Consider the following 21098-nt stretch of genomic DNA (forward strand, 5'->3'; position numbering starts at 1 on the left):
GACCACCTGCTAGGAGTGCTCAGCAGCTATTGAGGGCTACTGTACCACAGTGCCGTGGCATCTTTGGGGGGCCTACAGCAGATGGGGGTGTCAAGAGCCATCCTTGGCTCAAGTCCAGCAAGGTCTGAGGAGGTTCACTTCCCTTTCTTGCTCTCAAAGACATTCACATTCACTGATTTGGTACATATTTACCAAGGTCCCCTATAGGCTGAGGAGACCTCTCCAGAAACAGTGGCGCTCTGGAAACAAGTGGTCTGGCCTTGGCTTGGGTACTGAATAACTGAGGGGGCATTCTCCCAGACCTAAAGTTACCTCCCAGAGGTATGGAAACTTGATGAGGGCACCCTCTTGCCTCCGGTTCCCACCAAACTCCAAGAGGTCTCCTACAATGCCTGATGGGGAAGGGAAGCAAGGAGAGAAGTTAGGCAAGAGACATGAGCCTTAGCCTGCTCCTGAGGTTGGTGAGTCTCGACTTGGCCACTTCTTAGAGTCCCAGTGCCAAGGTCCGAAGGCCTGTGCTGCCTATAAAGAAGAGGCCCCCACATCCCAAGAGCAGCCAAACCAGCCCACCCATTGATTTGACTGAGAACATCAAGGAGGACAACAGAATGAAACAATCTTTAATAAAATTCCTATAGAAAACTCAGTCACAGGGCAAATACTCAGTTCTCTTTCCCATGTCTTTGAGGATTGAGAGCTCCCAACAGTCTTTGGAGAATAAGCAGTAGTTTTGCTGGATGTTGTCAGTACTCAGAAAGAGCATCCATTTACACATTCAAACCAGTAGTTCCTATTGCACATATTAACATTATTTGCCACCTAGCACCCTAAATATACGGTACCTCAACAAATAAATTAAAGAATTCCATGTGGCATGAAACCATTTCAATTTGAACGAATATCCTTGAAAAATCACATTATCACAAGTTTTAATAAATATAGTAAGAACAGCTGGCATTTTACTAAAATACTGAATTACAGATCTGGAGTTTATTCCATAAAATTTCCTTTTCATTTGCTTTCTGTTTTGGGTACGTTTGCTCAAGTATTATGCTCTATGAAGTGAACTCTCATAGATACCATGTAAAAACTATTAATATGTGCCTCATTACAGAAGCAGCTGGAAGAACTGGATCACATAGTTAACTAAAAAGTAACAAAGGAAAAAGCTCTGCTTTTTGTAAAATTTTAAAACACAGGATGAAGAAAACCAAAGAAACATCTTTTTATATAGAACTCCCACTAGAAATTTTATAAATATATATGCAGCATATATATTATATTTACCTCACCAGCAGATTTTCAGCAAGTCTGGTTGCAATGATGCTATCGTGGTAGATAAATATCAAAAGAATTAATGTTTCCACAGATTTAAAAGATTTCTTTTGAAAAATAATCATAATTTCAAATTATATTATAATTTGTAGTTTACACAATTTAAAAAGGGAAGAAAGATACCTTTCTTTTAAGCCTCATTTGGAAAGTAAGAACAGCCACCTGTCCCCAGGTGTGGATAAGTTGGCTGAGTGATAACACTTGGTCACAATATGATGAAGAAGTATTTACACCTTTCCAGACAAGTACCAAGTAAAAAAAAAAAAAAAAAGAAAGACAAAAAACAATCTCTAGTAGCATTCCTTGGCGTGCAAAGTCAGCAGAAAATGATTATCCATAATGTTGACAGTTTTCATGACGAATCTTGGAAGCATTCAAAAAGCAGAGGGTGGTCATGAGGGAGTGTTCAGATTAGGTTCTGTGGGATGCCTTGTTCTTAATTTAACTCTGAGTTCCAGGATTCCATTCCCTTTATAACATCTCTGGCAGGGTCACGTACAATTTAGTGCAAGTGCAAAAGGAAAACTAAACAAAACCAACAAATACATTAGGAGCAAAGGCTGATCGTTAAGATCGGTAGTCTTTCCGGACTGTGTGGGCCATCCAGTTTACTTTAGTAGTCCAGCTTTCCCTGAGTGCCTCATCAAATTTTTGCTTAAATTGCTTGAGTGCTTCTTCTTCACTCTTCCCTAGGGCAAGAGAGTCCTAAAAATGAAGGAAAAGAAAATCAGACTTTATACATCCTCTGTAGTGACATACAAATAACAAAGTCTGCAGGAGGCTGGCTCAGCCATGCCTCCCCAGCCACCATGCAGCAGTGTGCCTCATCTTCTCATTGAAATGCTGTTTGCAGGAGGGAGAATGAACACCAAGGTAGGGTGATAATATGACCTCTACCAAAGGGTTTCTGAAGATGAAATGAATTTATGATTACTGCAAGATAACTACTCAGCTGCTTGCCACTATCGCTCCCAGGTAAGAACTGTCTCACAGGAAATGACTTTGTGCCATTCCCTTTGAACATCTGAATGAAATAGGCAGGTATTGCTGAGCTCTACGCCCACAAAGTCCAATATACAAAAAAAGAGGTTTGTACCTTAAGATACTGTATATCCTTGACTGATGTGAGCTCAGGAAGCCCTGCAGTCAACATCAGGGCAAAGAGAGTGATGAAGAGATTCCCATGTCGTCGTAAAATCAGATACGCATCCTCACAACATTGGCGGAACCTTTTAGTTGATGCAGCAAATCCCAAAAGCATGATGTTAGAGGGGAGATAGTAAATTTCATAAAGGAAAACAAGAGAGACATATCTAGACTTTCCATAAGAGTTGGAAAATTTCTACTGAACTAAAGGTTCATTTCTGATTTTTTACTTCTTTGAAAATTGTCCCATGACTAAAATTTACATAAAATAAGTCATGCTCTCTAAAATCACACATATCCTTTTCAAAAACAAAACTAAATTGAAATTCTAAGATAAAAGGCAATATAACACAATCTAGGCTTTTATATCTTATAAGACACAAAAAATGATTATAAAACAAGTGATAATTATAATCCATGAGGATTTCTGAACATAATTCTAGATTCTAGATTTACGGTCTGACTCCAGAGATTAATTTCTTTAATGTCCCCCAAATCAGTGTCAATGCTTTTGCATTACGCCTCCCCGTCATCTGCCTTCCCTCTCTCTCATTCAAGAGGACCACCCAATCCTATCTCCCTAATTTTGCCAAAGAGAAAAACGGACCCAGAGGTATATTCTGCAGAAACCTGGCAGAATCAGAAATAACAGAAATTATTTGGTAAGCCTATAGTATGAGTTGGTCACAGCACATAACATCTCTCTCATGATCATAATAGCCTTGAAATTGAATTATTCTTGTCCCCATTCCAAGATGAAGAAATAAAGATAAGAAGACAAGTAATGTACTTTGAAAGATCCAAATAGCAAGGAATAGATCAGAGATTATAAAGTCTGTCCCTGAACCCTAGCTCCCTTACTGCACTCCACACAGAATGAGAGCAAAATGTCTGCCCCTCTCAGCATCTCACTATCAAACGTCTTAATTTCAGAGAATTTTCTAAGACAGGTAAAAGGTGGTATACTACTGGAATAAAACACGGTAACTTATTTTAGATTTCTAGCATTCTGTTTCTCTTCTCTATTTCAGAACCAGAATGTGGATCTGACAGGCAAACTCCCCAAAAACCTCCTATTAGCAGACTGAATATCTCTCAGATCTAAGTATGCCTCATTTCAGAAATCAGTTGGACTCTCAGTTCAGCTGATCAGATGAGGAAACATTAGATGTGCAGACCTTTGACACAGGGCAAGACTCACCGGCCAAACTTTTCTGTGTTTCCTGTTTTTCCTTGTTGAATCACATGAATGAAATCATAGGTAAGAATAAAAGGCACTCGCTCCCTTTTAATGCCAAATTTAGACTTGAAATTTCCAAGAATATGTCCAAAGTCAATGTGGAAGAGCTGGGGGGGGAAAAAGGGATTTAATTTCCCTTGTTTTTCTGGTGAGTTCCAAATAGAAAGGCAAGATCTCAGCAGTCCTAGACCCCCATGCACTACACCCACCTCATCTGAGCCCTTCTGTTTTCACAGCCTACTAGGCCACTTGGGAAGAGAGAGTTTCTAACATTCCTAGGTCTTTTATACTCAGTAATAACCCTGACATTAACCTGCATATACCCTGTGGGAAAGACAAATCTTTAAAAAGAAAAATACATCCAAATAATAAACATACAAAGAAACATAACAAAAAGAGAAGACATCCTTGCCCCACCAGCTCCCTCACCACCTTGAGTGCTGCTACTTAGAGGTAACTTCTCCCCGCTCTTTCATGTGTTTTTCCTGGTATGTGCCTCCATTTTTCTAAACAGTAGGTTTATACTTAGCCTGCCACAGAACCATCATCCTGGGCTCTCCCTTCACTATTCTCCCATTTGGAGTCCCACATCATATTCTCTTTTGATTTAGACCAGAGTTTCTCAATATTGGCACTGCTGACATTTAGGGACCCATAATTCTTTGTTGTGAGGTTCTGTCCTGTATGCTGTAAGATATTTAGCAGCATTCCTAGCCTACACCCATTAGATGCCAGTAGACACAGCCCTCTCCAGTTATGACAACCAGAAATATCTTCAGACACTGAGAAATGTCCCGAGGGCAAAAGCACCCCAGTTGAGAACTATAACTATAACTGTAGACCCTTGTTTTGGTGGAGGCCCTTATTCTGGCAGCCTCCTGAGAAAAAATGCAGAGGAGATATGACTTTTGAGAACTGGTATGTTTGACAATGTTTTTATTCCACCTTTACATTTGACTGATAGTTTGGTTATAGAATTCTAGGTTAGAAATCATTTTTTCTCGTATTTATGAAGGCTAACTTCCACTGTCTTATAGTTTCCAATGTTGCTACTGAGAAGCCGAATCTGACTCCTGAACCCTGGTGTGTGGCCTGCCCGGTCTCTGGGAAGGTTGTAAGACCATCTCTTTGTGCTTGACGCACTGAAATGTCGTGGCAGAGGGCCTTTTAGTGTCTTTTCATCCACCATGAGGGAACTTTTATGCTCTTTTTACTGAATTTTGTGAACATCCGCTTTGGAAAATGTTTTTATATTATTTGCTATTATATATAATATAAAACATTATTTTATGTTATTTGGTAAGTTCCTTCCCTTCCTATTCTCTGTTACTTCTTCCAGGAATTCCTATTAGGCTGGTGGTAAGCCTCCCTGGACTGATTCTCTACCATTTCTAGATCCTCTTTTTTCTATTTATCAGATATTTTGTTCTTTGGGGGATATTAAAGGGCAATATATAGCATGGTGGCTAAAAAACAGAATCTGAGCCAAACTGCCAGGATTTAAATCCTGGTATGTCCACTCTATTACTTCAATTTTCTCATCTGTAAATGGGAATACTGCTACCACTACAAGGTTTTCATGAAGACTGAAGAAGTTAACTAAAGAACTTAGAACTGTGCCTTCTACAAGTTGAGTTCAATAAATATTAGCTGATCTTTAGTTTACATTACTTCTCTTTTAACTTTTTGTTTCTTTTTTTAATTTCCAAGAATTCTACTTTCTGGTTTTTAAAAAATAAAATCCCATTATTACTTCATAAATGCCATGTCTTTTTGTTTTGATTTTTTAAATCATCCTCTGTTTACTGCAGTTACACTTCTTTCCCAGAGTTCTCTTTCTCCCCATTTTCCTTGTTTTGGTCTCCGTCTTTCACGGTGGAGGCTCCCCTCAAGCACCTGCTAATCCTTGGCCGACCATTCATACTTAAGAATGGGTCACTAAAAAGTTGAAGGGAAATTCTGTGTACCTGGTAGGATTGTTGATTGGTGGGTTTACTAGCAGAATTACTAGGGAGAGACCTCAACTGTCAGGATCTGTAGGTCTTTCCACTAGAACCACTCAGATTCTCTTGAGAAAAACCATCTAGTCTCTTGCTGAGAGTGTGGATACACACCCAGTTTCTAGTGAGCAAAGCAAGCAGAAGTGGCTGAGGATCATACCATTTAGTATTTTCATTTCATGCCCATTTTTAATATGGTACCTTTGGTTCAGCCTCTGCAGAACCTGGTGTCCCTGAGTCAGAAGAATCAGTTTCTTCAGGGAGTAAATCTTCTATTTCCTTCACAGAGTTGGGAAGGAGACTTGAGCACCTAAATGCTCCATTTGTAAACTGCCAATCAATCCTATTTGCATCCTCATCCCCTATCACCACCTTCAGCCTTACCTAGTGCCTCTGATTCCAGAGCTTTTCTTGGACTGACATACCCCTCTACAAGTATGCAGGTTTCCATTTACTCAGCTATGCTAATCATTGCTGCTTTTCCATTTTGTTATCTATCATCCCCAAATCTGTTGATGTCTTTCACCCACCGTGGCCCCTTCTCCTATTATCTTTGACTTCTTGGATTTATATATTTCTTATTCCTTAATATATATTGGAAGAGTGTCAGGAAAGAATGGAGAAAAACCTATGTGTTCAATTTGACAAGAAGTCTGAGGGAATCCTTTCAGTATGAACACAGGTTCAACTCTAAAAGCCCCAAGCCAGAACTACCTGGATCTCCCAGGAGTTTAAAACTCTGGGTCTCACCTAGAGCCAGAGCTTACACAGTGACCCCCAAATTTTCACTCTGGAATATCTCTAGTGGCAAGGAATTGCAAGGATGGCTAAACTGAAAAATTATCCCAAATACCTCATCTGTCTTTGCTTCATATAAAAGCATTTACAAACAAATATAAGCCATTCCAAAAAAGGAGAAACTTTTCATTTGAAAACTAAGAACTTCTTCATAAATATCCGAGTCTAGTTCTCTAGTTACCCCAAAAATGGTATTACTCATACTCCATTTCTCCCTACTCCCATATATAATTAGACTTGATGTTCTAAAAGAGAAAATGGCTCAAGTGGGGTTCATCTTCACTTTTTTTTTTTTAGCATTAGCTATCTTCTTTACAGCTAATACATCCTGCACATCATCTGCTCCTTCTCCTCTCAGGTACATATATGTCCCAAATACAATTTCTTAGAATGAAAGAATAGGTGACTTTTAACTAACTGCAATAACTTTTTAAACATTTAAATAAATGCTTATCACCTAACTTTAAGCAAACAAACCAATAAATATATGAAGCAGATAGTATGTGAAATGAGCAGAACATAAAAGGAAAGACAAAGACATGATTCCGAGGTTCACTAAAGAATCTGCCTGAGTTTCACAAGAGATTGTGCTGTACATAAGTAATAACATCACTGAGGGCCTTGGCCGACTCTGGGGAACAGCTCACCTGGCCAGTTTTTTTGACCATGATGTTGTCGCTATGTCTGTCACCAATTCCAAGGACATAAGAAGCTACACAGTAGCCGGCACAGGACAGGGTAAACTCTTCAATGGCTCGGTCCAGGTCATCCCTGAACAAGAGGAAAAATAGAAGCAACAAAGGTTTTTAGCCTCCAAATGTGTAGGATGAGATGCAATTCACACTTCTGTTTCCTTTTTAATTGTGAGGAGAACTGCAACACAGAGTTGCCGAAACCATATGAGCAGAACATGCTGGATGAGCCAAGAGCGAGAATGATCATCACAGGAGCAGGGCAGAGAGGGATGGCAGACTGGCTCAAAAGCTCGGATAACTGGACCTCTCCATTCAAACTGCTGTGTCCTGAGAGCTGTGTTTCAGGAGGGAGGGGCAGGTTCACATGCACAGAAATGAGAGGGCACCATCAGCTTTGCTGGATGACGCTGGGGCTTTGGAACATTTTAATACCTTTTTTTTTTTGAGGAAGATAAGCCCTGAGCTAACTGCTGTCAATCCTCCTCTTTTTTCTGAGGAAGACTGGCCCTGAGCTAACATCCGTGACCATCTTCCTCTACTTTAACCACAGAATGGCTTGCCAAGTGGTGCCATGTCCGCACCTGGGATCCGGACCGGCAAACCCCGGGCTGCCGAAGCGGAATGTGCGCACTTAACTGCTGCGCCACCGGGCCGGCCTCAGCTTTGGAACATATTAGAATTCCACATTTAATAGTCAACGTACAGCAGTTCCAACCATTTAAATCACTGACTTAAAATCAGAAGTGAGTAATATAGACCTTTTAGAGACAAGGCCCTTAGATCAAAATTTGGAAACTGATTCTCACATACAAGTCCTTGGATTTTGCCAATGATAAAATTTAAGTTTGACTTTGAAGTCTTCAGCCAAAAATACTTACACAGTGTTTTCCCCTCACTGTGAAATTCCTTAATCTCCTATGTATTAGGACTTTTCCAACACAATAACCATAAATAACACAATTTCTAGCACTGTATTTTTTAGTTTGGAGAGATCAGAGACTACAAACTCATTTAATTCTATTTTAAAAACCTACTGAAAACTTACTTAAGTTCATACATTCACATAATTACAGAAGTTGATATACTTACACAAAAATTTATATGTTATTTAAAAAATACTTAAATTCTTAGATTGTATCTACGGTAGGCCTCTGAAATTTGATCTAGATAACTGCAGAATTCAATGCTAACTACCTGACAGACTTTAGGAAGGGCTATTTGTCATTTTGATCTAATCTGAAACGAAGCAATAAATAAGACTAATATTTCCTCTAGGACACTAATGATTCTAATTGGCAAAATTAGAATTTGTTATAGTTATTTGACTGTTTTTTGGTTTTGTTTTCGGTTTTTGTTTTTGGTGAGGAAGATTGGCCCTGAGCTAACTCTGTGACAATCTTCTTCTATTTTTTTGTATGTGGGACACTGCCACAGCCTGGCTTGATGAGAGGTGTGTAGGTCTGCACCCAGGACCAGAGCCCAGGAACCCCAGGCCACCAAAGCAGAACATGCAAACTTAACCACTGTGCCACTAGGCCGACCCCAGTTATTTGACTGTTTGTTCAGAAAAATGATAATCAAACAAAATAAACTAACCCAGAATTGTATTCTTTAAGCCAGTTCAGAAGGGCATCTTTATTGAAGGCTGCTGCAGCAGCCACATTGCTACTGTTCAGCTGAATGTCAGCAATTGTTTCAGAGGTGCTCACAACTTCAATGAGGCCAGAGCGGTCTCCTGTTGCTAAACAGCCATAAGGCAGCATCCTGAAAGGGAAAAAAACGGGCATAGTCACATGTGTATATTATCCATAAAATGAGACATTAATGGAGTTTTTTCTTTGATTTTATGAAAGTTTTATTACTATTGATACCCTTGCCATTATTTTATTATTGTCATACAGAAAAATATGAGTTCTACCTTCTATTAGGGAGAAATCTCTTGGCTAACAGATAATTTACTAAAAATCCAATGTGCCATCTAAACGTATAATTTGTTATCTAGTTATTCTGGTGAAATATTCTATTGTTTGTGTAGGTGGACAGAAGCACATCAGATGAAAGTCTTTCATTTTTACTCTAAATTTTGAAACCACCCTTTACAGAGCACCTAATAGGTGCCACATAGTGGGCGAAGCACTTTACACATCACCTTGGCTAACAGCAACTCCATCCTTCCATGTGTTCAAGCCCACAACCTGAAAGTCATCTTTGACTCTTCTCTCATGCGTGGGTATTTACCTATCTTGAAAATGTATACAGAGTCTAAGTACTTCTCTGCCTCCACCCTTCCTTCTGCTCCCACCCTAGTCCAAGTCACCATCAACCCTTACTCAATTATTAAAGTTTCCTAACTAGTCTCCCTACATCACAGTCTGTTCTAAACGCAACAGCAACATAATTCACTTAAAATATACTCATGTTATGTCACTCCCCTGATCAAAATTTCCGCAACGGCTTCCCACCTTAGAGTGACAGCCAGCATGCCTGCCATCGCCCACAAGCCTTTCGATCTAGTGCCCCTTCACCTCTCCTAGGACCCTCCCCTTGCCCACTTTGTTCCTACTACAGCGGCTTCCTTGCCAGTCCTCAAACATATCAGGCACAATACTCCCTCATTTCTTTATATATGTTATTTTCTCTGCCTGAAACATTCTTCCCCAAGACATCTACAGGGCTTACTTCCTTACCTCTTTGAAATCTGCTGAAATGTCACCATCTCAGTGAGAAATTCCTGACTCGTCCTATTTAAAATTGCAACACTATCTGTGACACAATAGTTGCTATCTCTTCCCTGCTTTATTTTCCTCTCTAGCACTCAACACTATCCAACATCCTGGACATTTTATTTATTTGATTATTGTCTGTCTCTACCATTGGGATGTAAGTTCCATCAGGCAGGGCTGATTTCTTCCCTGCTATATCCTCAATGCCTGAGAATGTGCCTGGCACAAAGCAGGCACTAAATAAATATTTTTGAATGAATAAACAAATTTAACAACAAAATCTCTATAAGGTAAATTCCAAATTTTACAAATAAGGAAAAAGAAATTTGCAAAAAGTTACATATTTAACCAAGTGGAAGATCCAAGACTTAAAGCTAGGTCTGAGTGCCTCTAAAACCATCTTTTTAACCTAAAACAGTTTCGAGAGTCACTAACTACATAGAGGCGTCACAGAATGCTTCTTATGCAAAACAATTTTTGCCAAATTGATAGGTTGCAGTTTGCTTCATTTGCATTTATATGATTCCCAGTGAAAATAAAAACTCTCAGATCTCTTTTAGCCATTTTAAGAATTTTTTGTTAATAATTTCTTTCTTTCTTTTTTCTTGTTTTGAGCAAGATTAGCCCTGAGCCAACATCTGCCACCAATCTTCCTCTTTTTTCTGAGGAAGACTGGCCCTGAGCTAACATCTGTGCCCATCTTCCTCTATTTTATATGTGGGACACCTGCCACAGCATGGCTTGACAAGTGGTGCCATGTCCGCACCTGGGATGTGAACCAGTGAACCCCCAGCTGCAGAAGCAGAACGTCCAAACTTTAACCGCTATGCCCCTAGACTGGCCCCAAGAAGAATTTCTTTTGTGAATTAGCTATTCACATCCTTTGCCTGTTTATTGGGCTTTTAAACATTTTCCTTAGTGACTTAAATGAGTTCCTTACATACTAATGATTATCCTTTCTCATTTTGGTTGTAAACATTTTCTCAAAACTGTATTATCTTGAGAGTAACTCTGAAATGAAATACCTTGGAAATTTCAAATAAAAGTCAGGCGACTACATCCATGCATCGGATGGAATTCATGGATTCAATAAATATTTGGGTGCAGCTATGTGCCAAGCATTGTGTTAGCTGCTGGTGATACAGAAATGAGCAAAAACAGCAATCCCTGGTCTCACTGAGGGGACAAAGCACAAATGCACAATGTACATGTGATCTCTGTGTGAATGACAAATGCCATGAAAACATGTCAAGGGTTAGGCAAGAGCTCTGTGAGGAGGAAGGACAGCAGAACTGGAGGAGAAGGCAAGGGGGAGCACAAAAACAAGGTGAGGAGAAGAAATGGTCAGTGTTGGAAAGACCACGCAGGGCCCATAGGCCATAGAGGGACTCTGTCACTCTCCTAAAAGCACTGAGAAAGCCTTTGAAGGATTTCATGAAAGAGAAAGAATGTGTGTGTGTGTGTACTGGGGAAACGCATGAGTTTGTTAGTACGTGTAACAATCAGATAGAAGAGTTTTATTAAGTAGTTCCTAAATTTCCTTCCGACTAACAATTCAATTATTTTATGCCTCTTTAAGCACTTTCCTAGTTACAGCAAATAAGGTTGGAAGCAGAATTGTCAAACTGCATACTGGCATCCTGATATACCAATAGACTGCTTTACATCTGCAATATTATTTCTCCTTTTAAAACTTCCCCCTCAGTAAGAAGGGTAGCTATGGAGAATGAAACACCCCTATCCTTATCGTGACACAACACATGTGAGGTAAACACTGCCTGGTTAAAGTGCACTTTGGCTCACTTTCCTGCATCTCCTCCCACCCCACTTGTAGCCAAACTGGGCAAAAGTCCAATAACTTCCTGTCAAAAGCAGGCAACGATGAAAGCATTCAGTGTCTTGAGGATGGAACGCTCACAATGGGAAGGAAAAAACATCCTTGTCAGAGAGACAGTTTGACAGAAGTCAAGCTGGGGACAACCTCTTGGAGCCCTGACCATCTTACACGGGCCCCCTTTGCACTCAACTTCTACACTTCTTATAAAGGCCTTGAAAACAATTAGTAATGTTTACCTTCCTTTCTCAGACTCCCTGACTCAAGGAACAATTGTTACCCTTCCACCAAAGCAAGCGTTAAAAACCAAAATAAATTCTATAGCAGTAGGGGTGGCAGCCCCATAATCTTACTCTGAATGGATACGTAGAAAGTTTTCTCTGGCTTTGACTCTGACACATCAACCCAAGTCTGAGTGGTACCTTAGCTCATTGCCTCCAAAGGAGTGAAGTGTAACTCTTTTACCTAACGCTTGCATTACTGCATCCTTCCAAGACTAAGGATACGAGTGTTATCAAAGAACTGTTGTGTAACTCTCTTAAAAGGGAAGTAAACCTCATTAGCGTAACTCAGATGTAAAGTCACAATGAAGACAACTGCCCAAAATTCAACATCACACATATTTTTGGGGGAGGAGGGGTGGTAGAGGACAGTCAAATCTACCAAAGGCCAGAGAGATTTCCACATGAGGACAACCTATTAGACTTGACAGAAAAGGCTTATTATTTATTGACCAAAGGAGGTCAGGGTGTTCTCACATATTGAAGGCTTACGAATGTTCTAATTTAGAATGAAAGATACCAAAAGAGTATTTTGAGACATCAGAGAAAAATCAAAATGAGAAATATGCACTTTATTCATGTTAACAAGACAGTGGCACAAGTACTAAAATATTCTGATCAAAGTAGTAATGTATAGAAGGTACCTGAAGATTTGAGATTGAACTTAAAAGAGTGTGTGCTACATGACCCAGTTTAACCTGAACAGCTGGCCAAAAGAAAAACAAACACAGCAGGAACACTGGAGCACATATATTTATAGAAACAGTAAAAAACGTTTGGTGAGAAAAAGGTATTAGTTTGAAATGAACTCAAAAGAATTAAAGTCCTGCATATTTTTTTAACATGGGGTCAGAGTACAAAAAGTCAGCACAGATCTCACTGGATAGACAAGTTCCTTTTCCTTGTTAGACACACATTGCTTCCCATCAGACAGACACCAGGTTTATTTCTGGTACTCCCACATGTGGCTGCCTCCCTTCGCCTCAGCTCACAATAAACTTCATTGGATGCTAAATGTGCTTTACATCTGAATAGAATGGGTAAAATCAAAACTAACAGAAAAGAACTTGGTTGGGGTTTTCAACTAGGCTGACGAACTAAGGACAGTCTTCAGTTCAGCCTTTCATAACTAAACAAGACTCATCATATGGCCTGAGTCTGCTCTTAGTAAAGGAGACCACTGTGTAGCTTATGTGCTAACACTGCAAAGAACCAATGAGTTACTAGCCTAAGGTTGAAAAGTTTCCCCCATTTTCTGTGGGATAACTCAAATAAGAACATTTTCGTCAGGGTTTACTTTTACGGGAAGGAGCCAGATAGTAAATATTTGAGGTGCTGCAGACTACTAGGTCACTACTTAATTCTGCAGTTACAGCATAAAAGCAGGCACAGACAATATGTAAACAAACGGGTTGTGGCTGTGTGCCAATAAAACTTTATTTACTAAAAAAAAAAAAAAAAAAGGCAGCCCAGACGCTTCTGGGTTTATGTTCCTCAGGCAGAGTTTCTCATAATTACCCATCCTCTTATCCATGCAGTACGTCTTATAACTGGGTAGGTGACCCAAAAACTTGCTACCTATTCAAAACTACTAATGCTATTTTTACACAGCTGTATTAGAAATTCCTCCTAATTTAAAAGCAAAACTGTGTCATTTATGGACCTCAAAGAGTCCTTTGTATATGAACTATTATCTCTTGTCCTTATTCCAATCACATCTACAGGTCCCATGAAAGGAACAACACCCACAGCAAACTGCTCTTTCTACCTCAACAGCACTGGAAATATTTACCCTGGAAGGATCTAAGAGTAGAAAACTCTTTACTTAAAAAAAAAAAAACAATGGAAAATTGAATATTTGGGGCACCAGAACACTTTGATAAATAAACAAAGGTTACTAGATATGTCTTACCATAACTGTTTTCTCATTCAAGACTGGTAAATAACAGAAGGTCATGAAGCTTTTGAGCCTGACAGACCTGGATGTGAATCTGGCTAATGAGCTACTTAACATTCTTATAATCTTTGACAAATTGTTTAAATACTTTGAGCCTTAATTTTTTCATCTGTTAAAAAGGAATAAGACGACCTCACAGAGTTGTAGAGATTACATGACATTGTATGTGTGAAGAACCTAATACAATGCCTGGTTCAGTCAATCAACAGCAACTTTTTAAGTTTTTGAAAAATTAAAATATATGTAGTAATGAACAGAGCATAACTCAAACTTAAAAAATTAATCAGGAAATACTTATAATCTTGCAGGAATAAAGTCAATCACAAGTACAACTGTTTCCAGCAACCTTGTGGACTAAGTTGCTGTATGTACTAAAACACATAAAAAGTAACAGATAAAGTCAAAAAGGTTTTATAAATAGTTATGGTTAATAAAGAAAGAAAAGGAGATCTGTAGGTCCCAGAAATATAGAGATTATTCATAGTAGTGGCTCAGGAAGTTACTGACTTGGGTGACATTTTAATGCTCATGAGAAAAAAACACATGGTCTTGAGCCCATGAGACCGAGGCTCTGGAGCTGAGATCTTGCACAAAGCTGGGGCTCTCAAAGCACTGTCAAGTGTATGAAAAGGGAACTAGGAAATATCTGCTCACGGACTAGAGGATGTGCCATGAAAGTCTGCCATCTATCCTGGGCACTGGGTGGGCAATAAAAAATGTTTCGTGAAAGTGCACAGACTTAAGCCTTCCCACATTCTCATGAGATGCAAATATAAACTAAATATGAGGTATAAAAGCCTGAAGGCAAAGAGTTAACATAAAAACTGGTTGATTGTGTGTAAAGATCTTGGGAACAGCACAAACAAAACACAAATTCATTTTTGGGAGATACTTTCACACCCTAAGGAACAAAAGACCCTCACAGAAAACACAATCTCCACCCAAAATGAATTCAAAACCAAATATTATTATCTACACAAGGAAATGAATAAGATTAAGCAGATAAACAGAAAGGTGGCACCCCAAGAGATAAAACAGAACGAAATGAAAGAGACTCTGAAATTATGAAAGACATGAAAAGAAATAGGTAATTACAGTATTTTTTAAAAGACCAGGCATACAAAAACAAAATCAAATACAACTCCTACATAAAAATGGTCGTTGAGGGGCCGGCCCAGTGGCATAGTGGTTAAGTTTGTGTGCTCTGCTTCAGCGGCTCAGGGTTCGCAGGTTTGGATCCTGGGTGCAGACCTACACACCACTCATCAAGCCATGCAGTGGCAGTGTCCCACATACAAAGTAGAGGAAGACTGGCGAAGATGTTAACTCAGGGACAATCTTCCTCATCAAAAAATTAAAAAAAAAAATTTTTTAATTGTCATTGAAATAAACACACTACATTGAATACAAAAGAGATTAGACAATGTTGAAGAGAGAATTTGTGAACTGGAAGATAGAGTAAAAGGAAATAGAGAGACTGTCACATAAAAATAAAAAGGTAGGAAATAGGAAAGATAGGTTAAGAGACAGACAGGACAGAACAGAGAAGTCCAACATACATCTACTAAAGGAGCAGAAGTCTATGAGAGTGGGAGAACTGCAATATTGAAGAATATGGATATATTTTGTAGAAACTAAAAGATGTGATTTTCTTTGAATGAGAAGATATAATGAGAATAAGGAAAAATAAAAAGAAATTCATACACAGATAAATTTTAGTAAAACTGCAGAAACCAAAGGCAAAGAGAAAGTTTTTTCTGCAGTGAGGTAAAAAACTGATTATTTACACTCACAGATTTTTAAAAAATAACAGAGGTTAGAATACAATGGAAGTTTTCTAAGGAAAGCAGCTGTCAATTTAGATTTAAAAATTCTATAACCAGGTGATGTCAGCAAAAACAGGGAGTTAAGGACCTCTGAAAATCCACTCTTCCATAAAAGCAACAAGAACACTGGCAAAAAATTGCCAGAATCAACTATTTCAGTAATACGGAAACACAAGAAAGGCTTGCAGCCATCTAGGGAGTGTTTATTGAAGGAAACAGCTAAATCTCAGTCATACTTTACCAATACCCATCCTCCTCCTTCCCAGTTCTACAGTAGACTTGACAATGAACAGCCCACAATCATAGGGAATATAGCAATTTGCTATCTCCTACAAGGGACAAAAATGGGGCTAGAGTTCCTCCAAAGCCCCATCTAACACAGTTGTCATTCTTTGAACTCTCTAGTGCTTCACAGGAAGATCCCACTTGCAAGTCTGTTTCTTTGACTTGGCTCAGACCTCATCTGGTGTGAGATGCCTTTTACCTGGGGATGTTTCTAGAGAATGTTCAAAATCAATTGTTTAATACTGCAGCTAAGGCGTAAATAATAGCTGAGGCAAACAACATGCTACCAAAAAAGCTTAAAAGGAAAAGCTGGGGAGTGAGATGTCCACAGGGTACGGTGAAAAACTCCAACATATTTGTAGGAATCTAGAAGGTCGTGTGCATGCCCAGGGCTGTGCACATGTACAGGAAAGAACTTACAAGACCTGAGCTCTCACCCCTTGCAACTTTGAGGCTTTACACAAGTTATAGCTAAGGCACAGTTCTGAACTACCTGGCTGGCTGCCAAGGGCAGGCCCCCAACAGGCACACAGGTAGTCAGCCTTGAATTCTATATAGTTTGATGCATTATGAAAGTACATAAGTAAGTACATGCTAAGACCTTTGAGATGCAGCTAAGGCAGTAGTTAGAGGAAATTTATGGTTTTAATTGTATATATGAAAAAGAGTGAAAATTAATGTTCTAAACATTCAACTAAAAAAATCCAAAGAACAGAACAAACACAGGTAAAAGGAAGGAAACCATAAAGAGGTAATCAATGATAAAACAGAAAACAAACAAAAAAAAACACAAAACAAGAAGCTCATTCTTTTACAATACTAAGCAGCAAACCTCTAATAAGGAAAAAACATTGCATATAAAATAATTTTACACATGCAAAAGAAGAAAAGATTAACCATAGAGATTTTAAATTACAAGAAGATGTTATAAAAAATATACAGTATTCAATTAATGAACTGGAAAATTCTTAGCCTCAAAACTGACTCAAGCAGGAAAACAATCTGAAGAGTCCAAAAACCATTAAGGAAAATAATTAGTAAAAAAAAACCTAGACTCCAAGGGCCAGCCCCTTAGTCTAGTGGTTAAGTTCTGCATGCTCTGCTTTGGTGCCCCAGGCTCACATGGACCTAAACTACTTATCAGCAGCCATGCTGTGGCAGCAACTCACATATAAAATAGAGGAAGACTAGCACAGCTGGTTAGCTCAGGGCAAATCTCCTTCAGGAAAAACAGGAAAATTGGTAACAGATGTGAGCTCAGGGTGAATCTTCCACAGCAGAAACAAAGCAAAACAAAACAACCTAGACTCCAAAAAATCAACACCAGGATCAAACTTTTGCAGAGAGAGAAAAAGAAGGGAAAGTACAGCAAGTTTAAAATTAGCAAAATAAAACACAAAAGAATATCTTTAAGTACACCAAGTTTAAAATTAGCAAAGTAAAACATAAAAGAACATCTTTAAGACAATTGTACAGGGAAGGAATTTTTAAAATAATATAAGAAAAAGTATTTTAAACCTTAAAGGAACCTAGGTAATTCATAGGAGAGAAAACACAATACTTATAAACACTGAAGCATACTCACCCAAACTACTAATAAAAGAAATGCAAATTAAAATTCTATGGGATACTTTGTTATATCCACCAGAACTGCAAAAAATTAACAAGTGCAGGCAGACATTTCTGTGTGGAAACAATAGTGGTACAACTATTCTGGAAAGTATTTGGGCAATGGTAGCAAAGTTGAAAATGCACATGCTTTATGACCCAGCAATTCCACTTCTGGCTATATAAACTAAAAGACTCTTTCCTATGTGAATAGAGAGATATTTAGAAGCGTGTAAACTGTACGGTTCGTTTGGGTTTGCAGGGGGCAAAGTGGGGGAGGGGGCAAATAGCTACTTATAGGGGAATGGATAAATTTTTACATTTATTCAAAGAATTAATATAGAAGTGAACATAATGAATTAGAACTTCACATACTAATCTTGACAAATCTCAAAAAATGTTATAAGAAAAAAGTAAACTGCAAAAAGTTACGTGTGATGTGACAGCATTTATTTAAAGTTCAAAGCATACAATGGATATATAATATATACTTAAAGCATGAAAATATATGTATTACAGCTTTATAATAGCGGTTAATTCCGAGATGTAAAGCAAGAGAGTAGGATGATAATGCATTAACTTTATCTGCTTATTTCTTGTTTTTTAAAAAAGTAAATATGGAAACATGCTAAGATCTGTCAATTAATTGTTAATTATATATTTTTTAAATCTTGCTGTTAGAACATAAAATTGTTGTAAATTATCTTCTATAGTTTCATGTTTGAAATAGTCCACAAATAAAAAAAATAAAATAGAAAGGATTAGGTAAAAAAAGAAAGTTAATCATCATCAACTAGAGTAGAAGAAAAGTTTAAAAATTGTATGGACCTGTATTATATTGTGAAATATGCTTAATGGTTTTTTTCGCCTTGATTAAAAAAGGAGCACATGCTCATTGTAGAATACTAGATAAACAGGTACACAAAGGAGGTAGGGGGGAAAATCACCTTTAATTTCACCACCCAGAAATAATGTCTATTACCATTTTAGTTTCTGTCAATATTTTAGTGTCATTTTCCAGTGAATTTTTAACATGGTTGAAATAATTATACAAAAACACATTTGCATCTCACTTATTTCATTTGATATGTGAAGATAAGCACTTTCTCCAAATTCTATAAAAAATATTTTAAAATACCTGAGATATTTGGTCACAGGGAAAAACTAATCATTTTTTAAAACTATTATTCTACCATTGAGCAAATGTTCAAAAGAATGGTCCAATTTTTTAAATTGTACATAAAGCAAGGATGAATATCTTTGTGCATAAATCTGTTAATATTTCTAATTTTTAAGTAAATTCTGGAAATACTGGACACAGGATATAAAAAAACTTGATACAGAGAGGTTTATATTAACTTACAATGGTATACGAAAATACTTATGTTTTTGTTGCTTCAATCGTGTCCTAGACTAGATTATCACTGAATAAAATCTTTTCTAGGAAATCAACAGTATTCAATTGTTTGGTTTTCTTTCCTTTTTTTTTTTTTTTTTTTTTTTTGAGGACAATTAGCCCTGAGCTAACTACTGCCAGTCCTCCTCTTTTTGCTGAGGAAACCTGGCCCTGAGCTAACATCCGTGCCCATCTTCCTCTACTTTACCTTATGTGGGACTCCTACCACAGCATGGTGTGCCAAGCGGTGCCGTGTCCACACCCAGGATTTGAACCGGCGAACCCTGGGCCGCTGAGAAGCGGAACATGCGAACTTAACCGCTGGGCCACCGGGCCGGCCCCTCAATTGTTTAGTTGTTTCTTAAAGATAGCACTTGAGCTAACAACTGTTACCGATCTTTTTCTTTTTTTTTCCTGATTTTTTCTCTCCAAATCCCCCCAGCACACAGTAGTATATTTTAAAGATTTTATTTTTCCTTTTTCTCCCTAAAGCACCCCTGGTACCTAGTTGTATATTTTAGTTGTGGGTCCTTCTAGCTGTGGCATGTGGGATGCCGCCTCAGCATGGCTTGATGAGCAGTGCCATGTCCACACCCAGGATCCAAACCGGCGAAACCCTGGGCCACCGCAGAGGAACACGCAAACCCAACCACTGCACCACAGGCCAGCCCCCTCAATTGTTCTTGTAATTTATACTTCTGCATTGGAAATGACAGCGTCATATAATTATTAGTTTATTTATTTTATATCTTGTATGAATATTTCACAGCTTTTTCCCATATATTTATATCTATGAGCTCTTTAAATATTTACGATTATTATCCTCCTGTCCTGTTCATTATGAATATAATGTCTAGCATGAGGCCTAACTTTTAATTTTGTTGGTTGACATCAAATCTTTTATTTTTATGCAGTTAAATATATCAATATTTTGTTTGTAATTACCTTCATCTGCTCTTCACCTCAAAAGATTTGATAATAATTAAAACTTTTAAAATCCACTAGATTTCCATTTTATCTGTTTCTGTTTCCATAAACCTGTCCTGCTCACTGTCTACCCCTAATAATGATGGCAAGCTGAAATCCCTGAGATCCCTCCTAAACACTTCCCTCCCAGGAAGGTAGAGGAATCGATGTTACGAGGCTAAGTAAGGAGAGGGGCAGGCCTGTCTCAGGCCTCGTCACTCCCATGACCACCAGTGAATCCTCCCTGAGAGCACCTTCAAAACCACAGGTTCGAATGTGACTCCACTGTTGTCTGTTCAGGCTTTACTTTTACTGCAAGTTCAAACCTATTTCTTCTTTCTGGAATCTCTGTCACATATACAGTTTTACACCTGATGAGGTTTAAATAAGATAATGCATTTAACAGCACACTGTAAACTGTAAAGTGCAACACAAATATTATTGTTAACAACAATCAGTAGCAGAAGGGAAAGAATCAACAAAAAGTTTTAAAATTTTTGCCATGGAAGGAATACAATAGGAGACAAAAATAAATTCACTAGAAATCTCACCGAAGATCCAGACCAGCTTCTTTCCAGAGCAAATCCATCAAGCGCAGCATCTGGAGTGTCAACATATCCTGTCGTAAATCTAAGGGGGAAAAAACCCTGCTTTATTATAAACGCTTCCCATTTTATACCTAATAACATTAATTCCAGATGAGGTAATTCAGCCAGAATTAACTAAAACCACTGACTACTGTTGTACTAATTTTTTCCCTAAATTTTAATGTTGACCATATTCATTATGTGAAATATTATATTTGTTGTTTAGCATGTACTTATAACACTATTTCAGAAATTACATTAAAAAATGTTTTTAATTCTTCACCATGCGTAAGGTACTATACGAACTGCATGGATGCTGTAATACTGTTATACACAGGAATGACGTATTACAGCAAACACACAATTCACGTTGCTAAATTTTTTCCTTCTTGTTTGCTTTTAGGGATGCACAGAAAGTTCT

At 38.2% G+C, this 21098-nt stretch overlaps 1 protein-coding gene across 1 annotated transcript in view; it reads right to left on the reverse strand.

The window, feature by feature from the left end:
* Positions 1-596: 596 nt before the first annotated feature.
* Positions 597-21098, reverse strand: part of PIK3CB (phosphatidylinositol-4,5-bisphosphate 3-kinase catalytic subunit beta) — a 168879-nt gene continuing 148377 nt past the window's right edge. Inside the window, exons 18-23 of the mRNA XM_046666294.1 lie at positions 20642-20720; positions 8811-8978; positions 7167-7290; positions 3683-3828; positions 2432-2564; positions 597-2040 (exon numbers count right to left, since the gene is read on the reverse strand). Coding sequence (XP_046522250.1) covers positions 1903-2040; positions 2432-2564; positions 3683-3828; positions 7167-7290; positions 8811-8978; positions 20642-20720 — 788 coding nt within the window. The 3' untranslated portion in view covers positions 597-1902. The remainder of the gene's footprint in view (positions 2041-2431; positions 2565-3682; positions 3829-7166; positions 7291-8810; positions 8979-20641; positions 20721-21098) is intronic.

The sequence above is a fragment of the Equus quagga genome, chromosome 1 (genome assembly GCF_021613505.1).
Source record: "Equus quagga isolate Etosha38 chromosome 1, UCLA_HA_Equagga_1.0, whole genome shotgun sequence".
NCBI classification, from domain to species: domain Eukaryota; kingdom Metazoa; phylum Chordata; class Mammalia; order Perissodactyla; family Equidae; genus Equus; species Equus quagga.